Source organism: Python bivittatus, unplaced genomic scaffold, assembly GCF_059951505.1.
Source record: "Python bivittatus isolate LINGU-HERP-01145 unplaced genomic scaffold, Pbiv_v1 ctg000700_np1212, whole genome shotgun sequence".
Taxonomy (NCBI): Eukaryota; Metazoa; Chordata; class Lepidosauria; order Squamata; family Pythonidae; genus Python; species Python bivittatus.
Genome location: NW_028277098.1, coordinates 2,327,984 through 2,350,040, shown reverse-complemented (window position 1 = coordinate 2,350,040; position 22,057 = coordinate 2,327,984). Strand labels below are relative to the sequence as shown.

The window sequence follows — 22,057 nt, the reverse complement described above, 5'->3', positions numbered from 1 at the left end:
TAAGACAAGAACCAACAGGTGGAAGCTTAACAGAAAGAGATCCAAATTTGAAATAAGGAGGAATTATTAAGCAATGGAACAATCTGCCTCCTGAAGTCATGGGTGTTCCATCACTGGAGGGTTTCAAGAAAAGATTGGACAGCCATTTGTCTGGGATAGTATGCTAGAATGAGGATTCCTGCCCTGAGCAGAAGATTGGACTAGGAGACCTCCAATGACCCTTTCAATCCGATGATTCTATAATTCTATTATTGTTGCCACAAAAACTGCATGGATGTGTCAGTTGAGTTGAACTCAAGATGAAGGAGCCTTCACTTTTATTACTCCAAACCATATTTACATATTCAATTTTCCTTACTAGGTTTTTCTGTTATAAAAGCAATTTAAAAATAACTTCCTTCGAGCCTACTTAGAAGATACTCACTCCTGACCAGGTCCTCCAATATACCTTTGGTGGTCTGTGGTTCTGTGTTTTTTATTCACGTTTTCTTGTTTAGTTACTAAGAAATAATGGCAGGATGGGGCAGATGTTATTAGTGATGGGAAGAGATAATCCTCAAATACAGTAATAGATTCTGTAGAAGAATGGCTGAGCCCATAAAATGGAAGACTAGAGGTCTCAAATATCCCCTCTCAGAACCCCTCGGGTCTTCATAGCTTGGTATGCCTCCTGATCTGGGTGGCAGCTTGGTAATTCCTGCTGCCATCAGCTATTTTCCAGGGTGTGCCTCACATGTAAGAGAAATAGGGTTCTCATGCCCTGTGCTACCTTCCTGGCAATTAAAAAGTAAGAAAATAAAAACTGGAAATAATTGTTATAGTGCAGTCTCCTGGCTGTGCAGCTTAGAATTGTGTGGCTGGAGGATTCTCCCTTCCTTGGGAGACAATTCAGTCTCATAAGAAATAAACAAAATAGTCCAAATGTTTTTAAGATAAAATATAAAACTCCCTTTTAACTTTGACTATTTCAGGTTTAATATTTAATATTAGCAATGATAAAGCTGTCCAATGAAGGTCAGCAGCTTAAAGGAGAGTTACAAAATAAAATGCAATACTTCAGGGAAATCACAAGATGGTGGTGGTTTGCTACAAATATCTCACTTCCAGACAGAATCTTTCTACAAAAGAGACAGAAGGAGGTTCAAAACATAATTACAAATCCTAAAAAGTTTGTAGAGAAGACAATAGAACTTCTTCAACCTACTTAAGGTTTGTGTCAGGGCTAACCTAAAACCCAATTTTCTGTTTGTACAGACAATTAGACACAATTAGACTTAACTTAGCACCACACAGAAAAAAAAAAAGATAGAATGCACATTCCTTGCTTGACATGGTTACCTGTTTCTTCAAAGGTAATGCTACCTGAAGCATCTGCACCTCTCCTTCACTTCTATGCTTCAGATTTTCTCCAGGATTACCTGTCCCCAACCTGGCCCTTAAGGTCTTCCAAATGTCTTACCTAAACCTAAAAAAATGGATCTTAGGGACTCATATAGAACAATAACATTAATTAACAAAAATGACCACATTTTTGCAAGCGTATTAGCAAACAGGACAGCTAATTTACTTCCCAAATATGTTCATGAAGACCAAACAGGATTTATTAAAGGCAGATTAATGGCGCATCTGATATGGAAAATTCTTAATGCAATCTATTTGACTAATAATCAGAATAAGCAATTATTAATATTATAGTTAAATGCAACAAAGAGATTTGTTGGTCATTTTCATTTTCTACCTCAGAATACATGAATTTTGGAGATCAATTTTCTAGAATAATTCAAAATCTATATCAAAATAGATATAATGGTTAATGGTTGATCGATTGACTGATTATATTCCATCAAGTTGGTGTTGGCTCTTAATGGCTACATAGATAGACCTTCCCCAGAATGATCTGCCCCCAACCTTGCCATTCAGGTTTTTCAGTGGTATACCCATTGCTGCTGGTTCTCATAAAATATACTAGACAACAGGAAAATATCAGTTCATTTCAAAAGTGAGTCCAAAAACCCTGGCCCAAAACAGAAAGCATATATGTAAAAAGTGGTTAACTATTTTCAAAAAGTTATCACAAAAGAACTTGTGCTCTTTTTTGGCAACTGGCATGGCCACAGAGGGGTGGACAGTCCTAGTAAATCTTAGATCCCAGCTACTCAGCTAAAGCAAGCAGGCACCTACATTGGGCAGCAGAAGTATAAGAAGATGATGGAGGTGGATGATCACTTTAATGACAATGGCAAATTCATATTGCATGGGAGAAGGCAATGGTAAACCACTCCTGTGTTTTACCAAGAAAACCACATGAATAGACAAGATAAAATTATTGATCATACAGTGCCAGATGTTAGGCTCCTCAGATTGGATGATACTCAACATGTTCTGCAAGTTCCAGGTTAAGGTAAAGTGGAATAAGAGACCAACCAGTTTTCATGATATGGTTTTGAGCATACACCCACCCTTTTCAAGGAGAACATCAGGAATCACTTTGAAGTCCTGAACTGATTATAATGGCAATAGGTGCACTGTTGGAAGACTTGAAGGGTCAGGTTGGGGACAGATCAACCTGGAGAAGGTCTAGCTGAGTGGTCACTAAGAATCAACACCAACTTGAAGGTACCTAATCGATTAAGAAATTCAACAGGTCTGGCTCCTCAAAGTATGCAGATGCAAATCACAATGGAAAAGGATTCACTTGTTAGTTGCTGTTCGTTCTTGTTAGACAGAGAAGTCCATCTAACAAATGCTGATAATGCCAAAATAAAGTCACAATCTTACATTTAAAAAGCTCCCTATAAGATATTTGATAATATTATCTAATTTGTATCTCACTGAGATCAGCACAGAAACAGCTACATATAACTTTAGCCATATGTCATTATTACTTATTCCACACAGCACTGACCTTTTTAAAAAACGAGGACATTGAATAATGCCCAACCCATTCTTTTTCTCATTGAATTCCCCCAGCTTTTGATTTGTGACCTATACCAGTATTGTGACACGCTGGCTGGTCTTCTCACTGATGAATTCAGTTACCAGGATAGCACAAAGTAAGAATCAAGCTCCATATGAGGGAGATTTTGCCTTTCTTAAGTTTGCTGCAGGCAGAGAGAAGGAGGGAGGGAGGGAGAAGCAGCAGCTCCAACTGTTTCTAACTAGCTAGCCAGTAGCTGCTATTGCTGCCTTGTGGTTAAGCAGGATTTGCTTCCACATAATTTCTTCTCCACTTGAGAGGGCTGCTCTACCCTGGAATTGCTGGCAACCACTGTCTTTGGGTCAGGTTTGATCAGGAGAGGAGAACGTTTTAAGGATTTTTTGAAGCTGGAAGCACTGTTGCTGTTCTAGTGAGGTGATGGATTGAAGATTAAACATGTACGGGAATCATCCACACTTCATGAAGTTTCATACAGACTTTGTGAGTAAGTATTTCATGCACAATTCCAGATTTCAGGTCTTCAACACAAATAGTGAATTAGGAACCTGTGCACAGATGAATGCAAGGTGGGAGAATGGGAACAGGCACTGGATTTATGTTCCTGTTGAGGAAAAGAAAATGAAGTTTCTACACCTACCAAGCTTTCTCATTGGGAAGATGCTCCTTCATTATTATATTACTGGAGATCAGTAGACTTTTAAAAAAAAATTAATGCAAGGCACTGCTTTTAGTTAGTATATTGTGAGTTTATTTTTCAAATTTCAGTTGAATTATGCTTCACCATAATCTTAAAATCTCATAGGAATTCTGTCAATAGTTGTCAGAAATGCATGAATAAAAGTCATTGCTTGCTTTTTTTTTTTACCTCATCCAAACCCTTTTTCTCTAACCCTTGTAAGCCTGTTTGCAGCCTTTATAGAGTCTATAGTCAATCATTGTACTGATAAACTGGTGCCTCATATTGTATAGGATGCACTCTTCTCTATTTCTCTCTCAGACACACATAAACACATATCGGAAGGAAAAGATTTGAGTTATTCATCTGGAAGGGTTTCATTAATTTTTATGGGTGAGTATTCAATCTTGTGAGCTTGAAGTAGGGTAACCCACATAATGGTATAGCTCCTCAGTAAAGTCCCAAGAGTGCAAGCAAAGAAGAGAGTATTATGACTTTGTTTGGCTTAAATTTACCAAGATAGGACAATGGGCTGTATCAGTATGCAACTTGCTTGCCTCAAAAAACAAAGTTCAGCCTAACCATTGCGTTCATATAAGAGCTGGAAATTGACAACACACATGTACTGTTGGACTGAGACATCAAAGATCTGCATTTACAGATCTCTTCCCAACGTTGGATCTAAAATGTTAGCTTAATAATTGAGGGGCTTGGACTGACCTCTCCACTACGTCTTGGTCCCTTCCTCTTTGAAAATGGAAGATGTACTACATGGCATGACAGCGTGCAATTAATAGGGACAACAACAATAAAATGATATTGTCACATCTTGTACTTAATTTTATGAGGATGAAATATAGAGATAGAGAGAGATGTGGCAGTTCTGCATATTTCATAACATCTAACTGAGTCTTAAGTAGCTATCTTGGCTCAGTCTTATCCATCTTCAGACTATAAACCTGAAAAGCTATAAAATGGGAGTGCTAATTACCTATTTCACATGACTATTTTCCACATTAGAAAAGTTACACAAAATTACAGCATTACTATTTTTCAGTAGTGAAGATTGGGAGCTACGTGAGGCAGACAAGGCATAGTTTTTGGAAACAATTGCAGTAAATGCTGTGATGACAGTTTCACCAGATTACCTCTGGAAGAAATTGACTCAGACTGATATGGTGCTAATCACAATAGGTAATCCAGTAAGAGAATGGTGTATTAAAAAAGGATTACTGTTGATAGTTGAACCTAAAAAGCAGAAGCTATCCACCACTTCAGTGCCTTCACCATCAATTCTAAGTTTGGTTGCTTTACCTGTTACAGTTAGTTTGGCCTTTATTTTTAAGCATCATTCTCATTTTTCCATTGTGTTCCTTGACCTAGAGTTTGGAGCTCATTTCCATTTTCAGATATTAGAGTAGCGTCATCAGTATAGTGCAGGTCATTGATACTTCTTCCTCCAATTTTAAAATCATGTCGTCTTCTTCCAATCCAATTTCTCTCAATAAATATTTAGCATGTAGGCTTAATAAACAGGGAGAGATTATACAGCCTTGTATCATTCCTTTGCCAACCTGGAGCTAGTCTGTTTTGCCATGTTCTGTCCATGTTTCCTGACCTGTGTCTAGGTTTCACATAAGGGGAATGAGATGTTATGGGATTCTTATTTTACTATGGACATTCCACAGCTTTACATGATCAAGGACTTTCTGTAATCAGTGAAGCATATATTGATTTATTTGGGGTATGCTTAGTTTTTTTCAGTTATCCAGCTTGCATCAGCATTAATGCCTCTTGTTCCTTGACTTTTTCTAAAACCAACTTGAACATCTGGCATTTTTCTTTCAGTGTAGGGCCTGATATGTGTTAGATAATCCTAAACATTATTTTGCTAGCATGTGAAATTAAAGAAATTGTGCAATAGTTTCCACAGTCTGTTAAGTCTCCTTTCTTTGCTATTGGTATGTAGATTGACATTGTCCAATCTGTTGGCCACTATGTCATTCTCCAGATTTGCTGGCATAGCTTAGTTAGAATCCTTACTGATTCTTCTTCTGATGCTTGTCATATTTCTGCAGATATTCGATCTATTCCTGTAGCTTTCTGACTTTCTGAATATCTGGAGTGCTGATTTAACTTTTAGCACTAGAGGTTTTGTAAGTACTGTAGAGAATATCTTCTAGGGTATCTTGGATGTTAACATCTCCACTGTACAGAATTTCAATATACTTCTTCCATCTTTGTTTCATCCTCCTGAGAATCAGTTACCCTCTGTCCATTGGTGTCTTCTAGCATACCTATTCAAGGTTGGAACCTCCTTCTGAGTTCAGAGATCTTTTGGAAGACTTTCCTTGTTTTTTCATGTCTATTTCCATCTTCAATTTCTTTATAGATGCTGTTGTAGTACTGCTTTTTGTCTCTTCTCTGAAAGTTCCTTCTTTCCTGGTTGGATTTTTTTCCCTTCTTGGCAATTTCCACGATTTGTTCTAACATCCAGTTTATATTTTGCTGTTTCTCTTTTCACATTCATCCTCTACAACTTCTTTAAGTTAATTCCACAGTTCTTCTATCCATGAGGTTCAGGACTTCAAAGTGATTCCTGATGTTCTCCCTGAAAATGATGGATATACGCTCACGATTATATTGTGAAAACTGGTTGGGTTCCTTCTTCCACTTTAGTTTAACTTGGAACTTGTACATGAGCAGCCCCTGGCCATGTCTTTACTGTTATAATTGAGCTCTTCTACTTCCTTGTACCAATAATATACTGTAGTCAATTCGATTTCTGTGTACTCCATCTGGGGATGACATCTATATAGGCATTGTTTTGGTTGTCTGATGACTGTTAATAGCACTGGAGAAATCATTGGATTAGCAGAAATTGATGCCATTCTCCTGCTTCATTACAGTTTCCTAAACCGTACACTACATTTTTATCCTTAATATTTCCAGTTTTTGCATTCTTGTCTCTGACCACAAGCAGAACATCTTGCTTGCATGTTCTGTCAATTTCAAATTGAAATTGGGCCACTACCAAGCCAACAGCATTTGAACGGCATTTGAACACAGATCAAGAAACTAATCTAAGAAAACCTCTCGGACAAGCCCCTCCCTAGTTTACACAAAGATAAAGGGGGGGGGGGAAGCACATTCAAGTTTGCGTGATTCTGTTACCATAGCTGTTACAATTAAAGTAGTTCTGACCTATATGGCATTGGTTTCTTAGTCTAGTTTACCTTCTAGGGCTGACACGAGGTCACTGAAGCTACTGAGCCCTCTCACTGTCTGGTTAGCAATCCCTTAGGGAGTAGTGTGAAGCATATAATCAACATGGAAAGTCAAAAGAACTTAAAATTAGGGCCATACAAATCTTTGATGGACCTTTTTCAATTAATAAGCAATTTGATCAAAGCAGATCTGCAAGGTGGCACCCACTTTTCCTTGCTTTGGTTCCTTAATTTTGGCCACTTTTTTAGCCCTTTGGTGATCTACATCTATGGGTAGCATATGAGCAAAATTCACCTATCTTGGAACAATGGGGTCAGCCAAGGCAAATTATCTTCTTCCTAATACAGTGGAACCTCAGTTCACGAACTTAATTCGTTCCGCGACTCTGGTCGCGACCCGAATTGGTCCCGACTCGAAGCAAATTTTCCCATAAGGTTCAATGTAATTACGGTTAATCTGTTCTGGCGTGGAGGACAGGGAGGCAGCTATTGCTTGGAGGGAGAGTCCCCCTCCCTACGACCACGTGTCAGGGGCGGAAAATGGCCGCGGACCACGTGTCAGGGGCGGAAAATGGCCGCGGACCACGTGTCAGGGGCGGAAAATGGCCGCGGACCACGTGTCAGGGGTGGAAAAATGGCCGCAGACCACGTGTCAGGGGCAGAAAATGGCCACGGACCACGTGTCAGGGGTGGAAAAATGGCCGCGGACCGTGTCACGGGAGGGAAAATGGCCGCGGATCCTGTTCGTGACCCGAGGTGGAGTTCGTGAACCAAAGCAAAATTTTGCGGCTGGAGCTGGTCATCACCCGAAAAGTTCATGAACAGAAGCGTTCGTAACCCGAGGTTCCACTGTACTTCACAAGGCAGTGAAGTGCCAAGGCAGATGGTGCCTGCTTTGCCCAGGCTATTCTAAAAATCCTTCTGAATCTTGACGGGCTGTGGGTCCAATCCACACAACCTTGTGACAGAGCAATGAGGAAAAGAATTACATTTAGCTTTGTGAAATAGCTTTGTTTTGTTTTGTAAAGCTATCATGCCAGCCAGCAGGAACTGAGCTTCCTTTAGTGCTAATGCCAAACTTGAGGGTCTTGTGCAGAAGTGGTTTCTGCAGATCTGGGATAAAGAAAGGAAGGAGAACCTGTATCCCTCCCTGTAACCTCAGTCTACTTCACTTTTGTTTCTCCATGATTAGTACAGAAGCCAGATAAGATGGCAAAATGGGGGCAGAATTAAATATTTAAAGAAATATAATTTTACAAAATTATGTTTTGTATTTACCAAAAATTGTCTTTTCTTTTTTTGACATACTGTATTAAATATTCATGAGGTGAGACTGGAGTAGGTTAGACTTCTGCAATGGAGCTCCATACCATTGAAGTCCACTCAATGGGGCTACTACTACATTTGAAGTCTACCCAGAAACTCTAGTTGGCCCAAAATGCAGCAACCTGATTGTTGATTTGTGCTGGTCACTATCATCATAGTACAGCTATCTTGTGGGTCCTATAACCTTTCAGAGCCCTATTTAGTTTTACAGGTAGTCCTCATTTAGCGACTACCTCATTTAGTGACTATTTGCAGTTACAACAATGATGAAAAAATAACTTTGTGTGATGGAATGTAAGGGTGACCTTGGAAGATGGGGTGGGGGGGAAGAGATGCTGCCTGGGGAAGGATCAGATAAAAGAGAAAGGAGTCTGCAACAGAGCAATGGCCGGAAAAAGAAACTTAGGAAGGACACGCCCTAACTACTCAGGTGGTAAATAGGGAGGGCGGGAGTTTTGTACTTTCAGACTTCCAAGATTCTATTAATGTAGCCTTACAATAAAGTAGAATTAGCTCATCTAGTTGTGTTTCCTGTCTGGTTTATCTGGAAGGACTGACACTTTGTGACCAATCCTTGCATTTACAGCCTTTGCAGGTCTGTAAAGCAGTGGAAAGCTGAAATAAGATCATAAGCACAGTCATGGTTTCACTTAGTGACCGCTTCACTTAACAACTGAGTTGCTGGTCCCAATTGTGGTCACTAAACAAGGACTATCTGTATAAAGCAATCAATCTAACATTTATATAATTTATTGAACTAACCAAACTTAAAATAACTTAAGCCTAGCTCTAACTATAACCCTAAGAAAATAGCTAATCAAATTAAAATAATAACTGCACATTATTTAAATATCTTGGTGCTAAAATCAAAATAGAAATAGACTATTTCTAACCCATTTAACCCTTACTGAGGTTATCAATTCCTCTTGTATTTTATATGCAGCCACACAGAATTTGGTTACATTATATGTAATGTAAGAACCGTTATTCAAAAATAATGAATATAGAACTGGTTTCTCTGGCCCAGTAAATCTGCAAGTAATTGTGCAAGAAGTATCTACAGTATGATATGTACAGTGGATAAGAACATAATTTATACTTGGCTATCACTGCAAGGACAGAAATGATCCATGAAGGGCATGTTCCAAAATTTTCCTTCTAGCATAGCCAAGGGAAGGGCAATGAAACAATCCAGGATGTAGGTCCTTCTGGGTTTGGAACTTCAGAATTTGATACGAAGCAGATACTACCCATTTTTAAAACTTTTGCTAATATCGTAGGAAGATTTGGCACTCTGGTCATGTCAGATTGACATTCTACATTCACTACATGTTATTTTCTGAGAGCTCTAGCCTAGTCATATCCCAGTAAATGTTGTAAAGCAGGCAATGTCAAGAGTGGATTGGCCTTCCCTGAAAACAGTTTGTTCCTCTGCTAAAATATTTTCTTGGTCCCGCCAGTTCTTCCATTTCCAAAATAGCAGTCCGGCATAAAGTTTACTGACTGCGCTAAGTGGACTAATAGGCCTATAATTTGCATGTTGTCCCTTCTTTGCTGTAACAAAGAATTAACCCTCCTTTGCTTTTACTCCATAATACTACAGCCTGGCAATTCCCACAATTTATTCAGCTGTAATAAATGTTCTTAGCCATACAAAATGTTGATTTTGGAATTAGTCTTTAGCCCAGTGTTTCTCAATCTTAGCAACTTTAAGATATGTGGACTTCAACTCCCAGATGCTGGCTGGGGAATCCTGGCAGTTGTAGTCCACATATCTTAAAGTTGCTAAGGTTGAGAAACACTGCTTTAAAGATGCTTGTACTTTTAGTTAAGGCGATGCCAGGAAAACAAAAAAGGTTCCATGTTCAAAATACACTCCCATAGCTATGGTGTGAGATATAGCAGGCTGTGTACTGCAGTGCCAAACTGGGTCAGGGTTCTGCCTGCTTGCTTGATCTGGACCATCATGTCCCGACAAGCTGCCATTCTCCCCAGGCCAGAACCAAGGAAGCATTGCTTCCTCTTGGTCATCTTCATGGAGGAAGAGGAAAAGCCCAAATGGGGTGCTATGATCCCTGAGCCCCAGCAGAAACCACTTTTTGTAGACACCACACTCTGGTAATGGTGGACAGCTGTGAAGCCTCTCTTTTTCCCTATAGAGTTAGACTGAATGGTAAGAAGACATTTGAAATCAGTCCAAGGTTGCTATTTTTGTTTGCTTACAACTGTTCTAATACCTTAGGCCGCAGAAGGTAGGGAAGGTGTCTCGTAATTTTAGAGACTGCGGAATTTGGTGTCTTGAGTCTGTGTGGGTTTAGTACAAATATTGTGTTGTCTACCAGGTGACCTGGGAAACAGAGGCAGATGTAAGGTGAAGAAGTTCTGTGTGGCCGAATATCAGCCTAGATTGGCTGGCTAAGCAGAGCTACTGTATATGAAAAAGCCCCTTTGTGTTCAGAGCCTCAGTGCTCCCCAGTGCATAAAGGTAAGGTCAAATAATCTTAGACTGGTTTCATGACCAGAGAAAGTATATAGATTATGTGCATCTCTCAAGACATTAACAAAAATTATGGGTAGAAATGAGGTCTACTGAATCATGAATTAAATTTGGCTGAAGGGGGATGCTTCTGAAGCAGACCAAATCTACCTTTGAGCCTCCAAATTTCCATAGTGATTTAGAATGTGAAGGAATATAGCAATTCCCTGTCCGCAAACTCTGCCATATTTCCTTCCCAGCTTTCCATGAAGGGAAAATGCCAAGGAAGGGGGGTACAAGAAGAGGATATAATGTTAAGGTCAACAGCTGTAAGTTTTAATGATAGTGAACATCATCATCCAGATTCTCTGAGGAAGAGAAGTGATATATTGCAGAATTGTGTTGATGTTCAGTAGTTTTTTATTAGTTCATTTTCCTAAGGTTATAAATGTTTTTTAAAATTGGTGGAATCTGTGGAATCTGAGAAAATGGAGCATTGGGTGCTTGCTTAGAAAATGCTAGAAGTTCTTTTGCCTCTTGTCAGTGTTTTGTTTCACAGTTCTTTTTTACACTTTTACCCTTTTGGTGATTGAGCAGAGTGCATGTTCTGAATAATGTATCTCTGAATTGTCTTAGAAATTATGTTAGCAAACATGAAGAGCATAATCCTTCCAGGTTGTTCCTCTTAGGAAACAATGTGTATGTCTACTTCAAAGAATAAAAATCACTTTACAATTCCCATAATTTAAAATCTTGGATACAGAATGTTTCCAATGATGTTTACATGAAATCTAACAAAAATGTAACCAAGGAACACCAGCTGGCCATGCCTTCAGTGTTTGCACACCTGTGTCTGTGAGAAGGAGGCCTACATGGGTGCAGGTTTGTGTGTACGTGTGTGTGTGTGTGTTTGTATATGCACGCATACATACAAGTCTCCTTTAGATAATTCTTAGGGTGCTGTTGCTTACATGGAAGAGTCTTCTGCTAAAGTTCAAGCATGGCTGCCAGAAGATGTTGCTGGTAGGGCTCACTCCTTTCTTGCCTATGTAACAGAGGTCTGTTCTATACCTAAAGCATATATGATACAATACGATATGATACGATACAATACTATATACAGTAAAAGCCACATCACATTAGGACAATTAAGAAGTTACTTGGAGGGGAATTTTGCTGGGTTGGTAAGGGACATAGGGTTAATTCACTGCATCTTCATATGCCCTCATTAAATGAAATAGCACACATTTGTTTCACTTAATTTCTCCACAAAGGGCTGCTTAACAGAAAGGTCAGAACTGGCCTCTGCTTCTTTCCTGGGGTATAGATGCAAGTCAAATCAAGCACATTCATCTCTCCTCCTGCCCTGTCCACCTATTTATCTACTGCAGGAATTGTTCCTTTGATCGTGTTTTTCACCTGAGGTAAGAGTCAAATCAGATTTAAAGGGAATATGTATAAGAAAAGGTAAGAAAAGGTCAGCTTGCTAAATCACATTAAAAACGTTTGTCAGTCAGTGGAGTCTGGAGTCTGGGCAAGTTTAATTCTGCATGTGGAACAGAAGAAGAAGTCTTTGTCTGTTTGTCTCTCTTAAGTTCTCCCGTAAGCATGATCAGCCGAAGAAATAACCACAATATCCCCCCTGGGAGCCTTACCAAACTCTGTAGCTTAGTATTATATGGAATGTAAATAGCACGGAAGACTTACATTTTTTTTAAATTAGGTCAGTAAAGAAGGTATATAAACAAACAAACAAGAGACAAAAATAAGGGATAAAAAAAAAGTAAAATACAAATGAATATACAAGAGATGTAAAAATGTCATGGAGGTTACAGTTTTCCAATGTATCATTAGGTAGTTATAAGTAACTGAATACGTTATATTGCATTAAATGACTAAAGATCACTATTAGCTCTAAGTTAAAAATGAATATCAAGAACCATGGTCAACACAGTATAAATCATAAAGTAGAATTGTAAGATATAATACATTTAATTCATATTACTGAGAATCTGTTCTGAATTAGATATCCTGTAAAATTGAAAGATAGCCTTTATACATAGCAAATTTCAAATGTGGTATAAATGTATGAAGTTGTAGTCTAGGAATGATTTACAGTTGAATTCTATGTCAGATTTACTTTTGAGGTATGAAGTTATTCTAGACATCGAAGTATATTCCCACAACTTGGTTAACCATTTTTTCATGGAAGGGAACAAATGACCTTTCCAGTAAAAAGCGTATAATATCCTTGCAGCAGTTAGCATATAACAAAGCTAATTCAGCATATATTGAAAAGATATATGGTTTAGTAATGTTTAATAAGAATATTGAAGGTTGAAATGGGAATTCAACTTTTAAGTTTTGTTTCTTTCTATTATTAAATATTTTCCAGAATTGTTGAGCTTTTGTTGCCAAATATGAAAAAAAAAAAATCTGATCTGCTCGTTACATTTCCAGCAATTTGGAGAGAATGAATTGTCCCTTTTAGTGATCAGGACTGGAATAAAGTACCAGCAATAAAACATCTAGTACCAGTTTTATCTAAGTATAATATCTGGGGTAGATGTAATGTTTTTCTAGCACTGAAATTCCCATTGTTGCATCTCTCATTGCATTCAAATTCTGCATCCATTTAATCATACAATCAGTCAAGTTTCTCAGTATTCCCCTTGCTTCCGCAATTCTTTTACTACTATGCTACTTATTTGAAGTTACTGGAACCAATCAGGTAGACTAGACCATTGTGAAATAAGAGTCTCAATCTTCATCTTATTAATAATTAAATCTTGCATTCTGAACAAATTATTAACTCTCCACTGAGTGATTTTCTTAGTATTTTCCTTTTTGTAAAAGTAAAATTTAATAATGAAGCAAGAGATGAGAAAATTATTATTTTTGTATATTTCTCCTGAACATTCAATACATTACTTATTATTGCATGATCTCTTATAAATTGTTAGTTTTGTTTACATCAACCTAGAGATATTTATGCAGAGTGGAAGTCCTGCCTCTTCCATAGAAGTAGCTGGGCAATAATAAGATATAATCCACTCTGAAATTCATGTTAAGCTATTAATATTATAACACAACATTAAGTTTGGAAAAGACCACCTTGGTCTTTTGAATCTTGTAAAATTTTGATTTTAATCCTTGGTCTTTTATGGGATCATATGTACTTGCTTAGGGGGACGCGGTGGCGCAGTGGCTTAATGACGCTGAAAGTTGCCGGCCAGAAATGGCTGACGCTTCAGCGGTTCGAGTCCAGCCTTCGTGTTAAACAGGGTGAGCTCCTGTTTCCTCCCCAGTTCCTGTCAACCCAACAGGTTGAAAACTCATGTGAGTAGATAAATGGGTACTCTCACTCTGGTGGGAGGAAAAATGCTGGTGGCGCCTTGCAAAAAGGAGTCGGGAGCAGTTGCCGGTAAGCGCGAAACCGCGCGCGCCCGAAAAGGGCGCGAAGCAACGGAAACCCCGGCTCCTGCGCTCGCCAGCTGGGCTCTGCTCTAGGAAGGAGGCCCTGGCAAACCACTTCCGAAAAACAATTGCCTTGAAAACTGCAAGGACTCGTCCAAGCAGTCACTGCAGAGTCAGTAATGACTGAGCGCAGATAAAAAAAAAAAAAAAAAAGTACTTGCTTATGTTAGTCACTTAATGCCTTCTTTTCAATATATATTGAAATAATTTGAGAAAGAAAATTAAGTCTTAGTAAAATGTTCAATTCTTCCCAGCCAAGACAAGTTCAGTTTTTCTCCATCTGCAGATATCTACTGTTATTCTTTTCCAACTCAGTAAATAGTTATTTTAAATATACTAGTATTTTTTGTCAAGCAAATTCCTAATTATTTAACCTTTTTTAAAGTAATGTTAAACCCCTTAATTAGATGCAAGTATTCTTCTTCTTCTTTTGCCAAATTCTATGTCAGCATTTGAGCTTTTTATTTATTAATCCAATAACCTGGCACAAAACCATATTGCTCTATTGTATATGTTCCGTTAACAGTACTCAGGAATCTTCAGGTTGAGTAAATGTGAGTACCACATCGTCATCATATAATTTCAATCCATGTTTTTATGTTGTTAATTTAGCTCCTGGGATTTCACTGAGGTATGATCATTGCCTGTGGTTCTAAGGCCAGTAAAAATAAAGGAGGGGAAAGGGAGCAATCTTGTCTGGTCTTCTTCAGTATAGGACATCGTTATGATAAAGAGCCATTTACGATTGTCTTTGCTTTTTGTTCTTTATAAATAATCTGTACCACGTGAGAAAAGTAGTCCCACAACTCATCTTTGTCAAAACCGCAAGCATAAAAAACCAAGCCACGTTTTTTAAAAAGCCTTTTCTGCATCAAGAAAGATCATAGCCACGTTTTGTTTTGGGTTTTTTGTTTTTGGCTGATGTGGGTCTTCTGGGCTGTTTTTTGTTTTTGTTTTTATTTATGTCGTCAATAATATTCAAAATAATTTATGATGTTTGTCATATATTTGGAACAAGTCCAGCCTGATCAGGTTGTATAATTTTGGTTAAAAGTAATTTATTCTCTTTGTGAGAGTACTATTCCAATTTATTATTGAATTTTTTTTTTTAAAAGTCAGGTGGGCAGGGAGCTTGGCAGGCACCAATGAGAAGCATTTGCAGGTACCCCATCCTAGAATTCACTTTTTTAATGAATCGCCCTGGATGCCTTTTAATTTGGGGACTCAGTTAAAGAGTTTAAACTTTAAAACCACAAAGAGCCTATTTCCAACTAGCTTCTCTCCTCATGATGTCATCTGATGAGGACCAGTTTCACTGAGCAACCCTTTACATATGCAATTTGGCAGCTCATAGTTATGTAAATAACAGCAGTTTAAGCTGACATATCAAAATTAGAGTGACCTGGAAGAAATGGATCCTACACTGCATTCCCAGCAACCCTGTCCTATATATGAAGGAGTTGTTTAGCATGGAGAATCAGCTGCCATTATGGCAAGACATCATTTTGTGAAGATTAATGCTCCCCAGCACACTCTGTAATGGCAGACCTTAGAAACTAGGGGCCAAAGTCATTCTGACTGCTATTGCAGTGCTCTGGATGCATGAACACCCCAGCTGACATGTTCTGTCAGCATTGGACTGGCAAGGTGGAGGTGAAAAGGAAGAGACATTGATATTAATTCATATCTTTCCTGAATTAAAACAAAAATTGCCCTTCCATTGTGAATAATGGTAGGGAAATCACTGAGACCAGCTGTTGGGGGCTGGAAGCCCCTCACATCCTGCCTTACCTCAATCGAGCAACACCTAGTTTGAGACTTTCCAGCAACAGAAAGACAGTCTTGGAGGGTGGCTGGAAGAGAAATCCAGTATTGGATTTTCCCATCTGAAAGGAAAATCTGTGGAGTGTGGGGGGCATAGGTTTGAAACTTAGTCTTTTAATTTAGGGACTTTTTCAGTTGTTCCAGATTTTCTTGGATACACTTTAACTTCTGTTTTTATAATGTAAAACTTGTTTGAGTGTTATAAGAGATTAGCCTTGTTCTCACAATGATCCACTCTTCACAAATGGCTAATTAGGATACAACCATCACAAGAAATTGAATTAAAAAAAAAAAAGGTTTCTGAACAGCAGCCATATTAGTCCTTGAAGCAAAAGTTTTACCAAAAAAAATCAGAAAAGGTTGTTCCAGAAGCTGCTGTGCACTAAAATAACTCTGGAAGAATTCCTATAAAAGCCTGCTCATTCAGGTTAATTCAGAAAGCATGTAACCCATCTTCCCACGTCTTGCCTGTGCTGTTATTTTCTTTAAAGGTGGGATAACTCTTGAGAATTTCACTTGGGAATGAAACGTCTGGTCTGAAAAGCTGAAAAGGAACCAAAACTTCCCTAACAACTGTTTGTATTTTTTTATGGGAGGTGGCAAGAATTTGGAAAATTATTACAGTTTAGATGTGTGTATCTGGCATGTCACAGCCAGGTTTAGATTATGTTTTATAAAGTATTTACTATAGTTGAACAAAACTGAACAGGCTACATGGGATGTGTACAGAGTATGCTAATATATATTTTTGCAAAAAGGAAAGAGATTTTGCTTTGCCATTTTACTACTAAATTCAGATTAATTCAATAAAAGGGTAGGGGAGAGATAAAGTATATGCAGGCTAATCTTTTTTAAGCTTCCCAATTGCTCATAAGTTGGAATGCCCTTAGTATCAAAAGGCTGGGAACAGCAGGATCGGAGATACAGGAATAAGCAACATAGGTGAGGAAAAGTGGAAATAGATGCAATTTTCCCAACTCATTATAGGTCACCACTTGTATGTAATGTATAGAAGTTATGAGCTGGACTTGATAATTGAAAATGGGCCAGACTAATCTAATGAACAATTCATGGTATCATCTTTAATGCTTGAGCAGAATCTTTATTCAGCTGCTTGGACACAACAGTTTTTGAGGAAGGGGCAGAAAACAGCTGTGTAACATTCATCACTTTTAGGTTTTGAGCTATGATGCAGAACAGTACAAAAATATTGGGGTCATGTATCATGCTAAGCCATGATGGTGTCTGCTTTTGGTTTAATGTAATATGTGAACCCAGCACTTGTAGTTTGTAAACATAAATCATAGTTATATATAACTTAGCATTACAGTATGTATGAACCAGCCATTGTGGTTTATTTAATAAACCATGCTTAAAAGTCTAGTGACTTAGCCTAATGTATGAACCCAGACAAAGTAACGACAGTGGCTGCCAATTTTAACAGGAGTGGCTGAAATTGCAGTAAAACTGATGCTCCCTGGTGCAGGATCAGCAGTTGTGCTGCCTGCTATAGGTTTCTTCTTGCTCCTACACTTCTCTGTTTTAATACTAGTGAATAATCAAACATGGTAAAGGTGACAAAAATCTCCAGTGTCCTCTTTTTCCCCAAAGGAAACTAAACCCTGTACTTCTGTTCATGAACTTCTCTCTGCTTAAGAAATGAGAGAGCAAGTGATGTGGAAAAATGCGCTGTTGTCTTCCCTGTGAGTTACCCTCTTTCTTTCTTCTTTCAGATTCCCCAGTTCATACCAGTTCTGTACCTGGAAATCTGTCACCAACTGGGAATTCTATAAACAGTAAATCCAACTATCTGGAAGCACCTCTTGGTGCACTGGGGACTCTGTCCTCCCCCATGAACTCCATAGGGTCTGGCACTACAACGAGCTGTCCACTTAGGGTAATCCCAACTGCGGTTGGGTCACATGTTGTTCCTTTGACTTCACCACCAGACATGAGTTATGCTGTGCATACCAGCCCACAGGTAGGCATGAGCTCTCAACCTTTTTGTTTGGTATAAGAAAATTGGTGTTTTTATTAGTATTTCATACCCTCAGCATAGTTTTAAACCATGTGTGGGGTTCTTTCTATCTATGAGTTCTTTCCTTTTTCTAAATAAAGACTTAGGTGTTCTGTTTCTGTTCCACATGTACACCTGCCTTGCTCTTATATTTCTACAGGTTACATCAATACAACGTTATGCAATTTGGACATAAAGAATAGCAGTGGAAGCTAAAGAGGCTTTACAGTTTTATATTGGACTACAGCTTCTGTTCTCTTTCTCACCCACTCTTTGCCAAAGTTCTTAATTTTTAAGGGAGTTTCTTCCATAGGTGTTGAATGACAAAAAATACTGACCTCAGCAAACTAGGGATAACAGATGCTTTTCGGTATGGGGACCAATGGCTAAGATCACAAGGTGTGTGGCTCCAAATATGCCAAATGGGTCTGCTTCTTGATGTTGACTGGCCGTAGGGGAACAATCTCTAGCTATATCTAAGCTGAATACTCTAATGTTCCCTAGAACTAACTTTGAAAAAAAAAATCAGTAATTGCAGCTGGTTCAGAATATACCAGAGTCTGATCTGATCTGAGGAGTTTGTGACTTCTTTATTGCAACAGCTCATCTCTGAGCTGCTTTCTAAGTGGTTTTATTGGTTGTATTATTTTCTTCTTTGTATGTCTGATATATGAGGAATACATGGTTCTTAATTGTCTTGAGTTTAAGAAAAAACAGATCAGTACACATACATACATTAAAGGAAAGGTTTAAGGGAGGGGAGGTAACCTAGAAGTGTGTAGAAAATAACTTTAAAAAAACCTTAGGGGCAAAGGACACACACTACAAAGTTTAAAAAAAAACATTGATGACACATACACACACTTGATATGGGAGAAAGCAAAGAGGGAGGAGGAGGGGGAGAAAATGCATGTGAAGTTTAACAGGATCCTCTGAGCCTGATCCTCCATCAGAGATCAAGAATATCTTATGTCTCTCTCAGTGTAGCCACTTTCCTTAGCTTCACTTGTCTCTGCTGGGATAGACACCCTTCCCCCAATGCACACGCTACTTGGTTCTGCCTCCAGAGAAAGAATGATTCTGTTTTCCTTACTGACTTCCTGACTTCACGCATCACACTAAAGCCCAACTGGTGACTAAGCCTAGATAGGCTGCATTCACATGTTGCACTGGCCAATAAGTGATGATTACCCAACCACAAATGATTGGGTTCACACAACATGCTAAGCCAAATCCCAAAAGCACTGTGCCTTATTGCAATGTATGAGCACAATCTCTGGGGAAGGAAAGGGGCAGGGGGACAGAGAAACTGAACATTCATTCGTATGTACTGTCACGTTCTAAGATGCTAGTCTTCTTTCTAGCAGCCTTTCTTCTTCCCTCTTTGGGCAAATATCCCTGCATTCCCTTATCCATGGTGGAGATTGTTCCTGACAATGAAGATAACTGAGGTTAAAGCTAACTATTTTGAAGATCTGAAACCTTTATAGAGGTGATATCCAGAATCTATTTGGCTGCCCTGGTGGAACTGTTCCCTAGCCTTTTAGTCTGGCCTACAGGCCTGAGCCTTGACTGACAATACTATTAGGAGAAAGAAATACAATGTTATTGTTGTTGATATTGGCCAGTACAATACATAAATAAATATAACATATTATAAAACACTAGAACCAATGTAAGTAGCATATAACATACTGTATACAGTTACGAAGTTAATCTAGAAATTATAAAAAACAGAGCTAATCTTAAAAAAATTAAGACAGTTGAAATAAACTATGCTACTTAAGAACAGTAAACACATAAATATTTTAGCTATCCATTGTAAAGTTCTTACACGTTTGGATAGCCTCTGAGCAAAATCTCACCACAAGAAAAAATGAATAGCTCTGAGGTTGAGTGTGAACAGAATTAAGTGGTTACTTTTTATTTTCTGGGTAGGCTGTCAAACCTTATTTTTTATAATATCGGTTTTTGGATTCTGAAACTTAAGAAAAACAATATCTTAAAGGTCAGTAATTCTACAAACTCTTACCTGGGAAGAAATCCTATGGCTTCCTTTGATATTTGAGAAATGTTTTCATCAGGAAAGAAACTAGAATAGAGTAAATTTCTTGGGATTCTTTTGAGTTTATGTCTTTTTTTATGTAGAATTCTGCTGCCAGGTGTAGCAGACATTCAACTGGGAGTGTTTTGACTAAAGGATAGTAGAGATGAATGAATCAGTCTGTTTTGGTTCATTGATTTTGTAAAGAAGTCACATTTGGGGTTCAGTTATGTAACATTAAAAATGCAAAAACTCATGTTTTTATTCAACTGTGAAGTATGTGAATTTATCCTCCATCACTGGTCATGGGAGATGGGAGTTGTAAGCCAGCATGGCTGGAGGGACCAGGTAGGAAGCTGCAACAGAGCTAATCCAGCCAATTCCATGTGACTCCCAACTGCCTCTGCCACTGGAGAGCAGACTGTTTCTCTGCTTTAAGTTCCCCTGGCTTTAAAGCCTGAGGTGTTGTCTTTTCTTTCATGGGAACTCATGCAGCAATATCCTAACAGTCACTCTTTGCAGAACAGTTTGGTAGAAGAGCCACACAGTATAGAGCGGAAGCATAGTGGGTCAGATCTCCAACCTTCTGCTGAAAATTGCCTGTCAGTGGTTCTAGGGAATATGTTTGCTAAAGGATGACTGATTTCTGAATGTTTTGCAAAATGAAAAATTGCAGAGGAGAAATGGTAAATAGGAAAAGAGTGGAGCTGCTCTCTTTTGCTGCTTTTTTCCTCAAACTGCCCTCTCCTTGTGTTGTTTTTTAGTGCAAGAAATAACATTCAAGGTTTTATTTTTTAAAATCACTTTTTGCATGTAATAGACACATACCTCAAATATGCAGACAATACCACCCTAATGGCAGAAAGTGAAGAAGAACTAAAGAGCCTCTTGATGAGGGTGAAAGAGGAGAGTGCAAAAGCTGGCTTGAAACTCAACATTAAAAAAACTAAGATCATGGCATCTGGACCCATCAATTCCTGGCAAATAGAAGGGGTAGAAATGGAAGCAGTAACAGACTTCATTTATTTGGGCTCCAAGATCACCGCAGACGGAGACTGCAGCCATGAAATTAAAAGACGCTTGCTCCTTGGGAGGAAAGCTATGGCAAACCTAGATAGCATATTAAAAAGCAGAGACATTGCCTTGCCGACAAAGATCCGCATAATCAAAGCTATGGTTTTTCCAGTAGTAATGTATGGCTGTGAGAGCTGGACCATAAAGAAGGCCGAGCGCCGAAGAATTGATGCCTTTGAACTGTGGTGCTGGAGAAGACTCTTAAGAGTCCCCTGGACTGCTAGCAAATCAAACCAGTCAATCTTAAAGGAAATCAACCCTGACTGCTCATTGGAAGGATTGACAATGAAGCTCAAGCTCAGATACTTTGGTCACCTAATGCGAAGAGAGGACTCTTTGGAAAAGACCCTGATGCTGGGAAAGATTGAAGGCAAAAGGAGAAGAGGACAGCAGAGGATGAGATGGTTAGATAGCATCACTGAAGCAATGAGCATGAAACTGAGCAAACTCAGGGAGGCAGTGAAGGACAGGAAGGCCTGGTGCAATATGGTTCATGGGGTCACGAAGAGTCAGACACGACTGAATGACTGAACAACAGCAGACACATACTTTATCTAGATTAATTTATATACTACCATCTCTGGGTGGTTCATAGTAAAAATACCTTTGTGTGTAACACAGAGTCAGCTAGGATACTGGGCTAAACTTGAATATTCACGCTGTAGATTGAGTACTCCTGAGCTATGGAACATTTTATTTTTGTTTCTGAGCATCCATTGCCCCAAAGTAACCCTTTCCTCTACCCACCAACCCTGAGGAAGAGAACAGTAAAAATTGTAAGTCTGTATATTAAAAAATATTCACCAGTGATGCAAAGCAAATCTTGTAGTCTGTAATCTGAAATTAGTTGCTGGTGGTTCAACCCCAAGCAGAAAATGAATGAGGTTTTTTTTAAAGGGAATGGGAAAAAAAGATAAAAGTACACTATTGTCAGTCAATATAGTTTTGTTTTCTTTCAGTTTCAGAAACCTGATGAAT

At 38.6% G+C, this 22,057-nt stretch overlaps 1 protein-coding gene across 1 annotated transcript in view; it reads left to right on the top strand.

The window, feature by feature from the left end:
* Window positions 1-3,047: 3,047 nt before the first annotated feature.
* RXRG (retinoid X receptor gamma) overlaps window positions 3,048-22,057 on the top strand; it is a 43,795-nt gene continuing 24,785 nt past the window's right edge. The window contains exons 1-2 of the mRNA XM_007439844.3: window positions 3,048-3,422; window positions 17,678-17,925. Of these exons, the coding sequence (XP_007439906.3) occupies window positions 3,374-3,422; window positions 17,678-17,925 (297 nt within the window). The 5' untranslated portion in view covers window positions 3,048-3,373. The remainder of the gene's footprint in view (window positions 3,423-17,677; window positions 17,926-22,057) is intronic.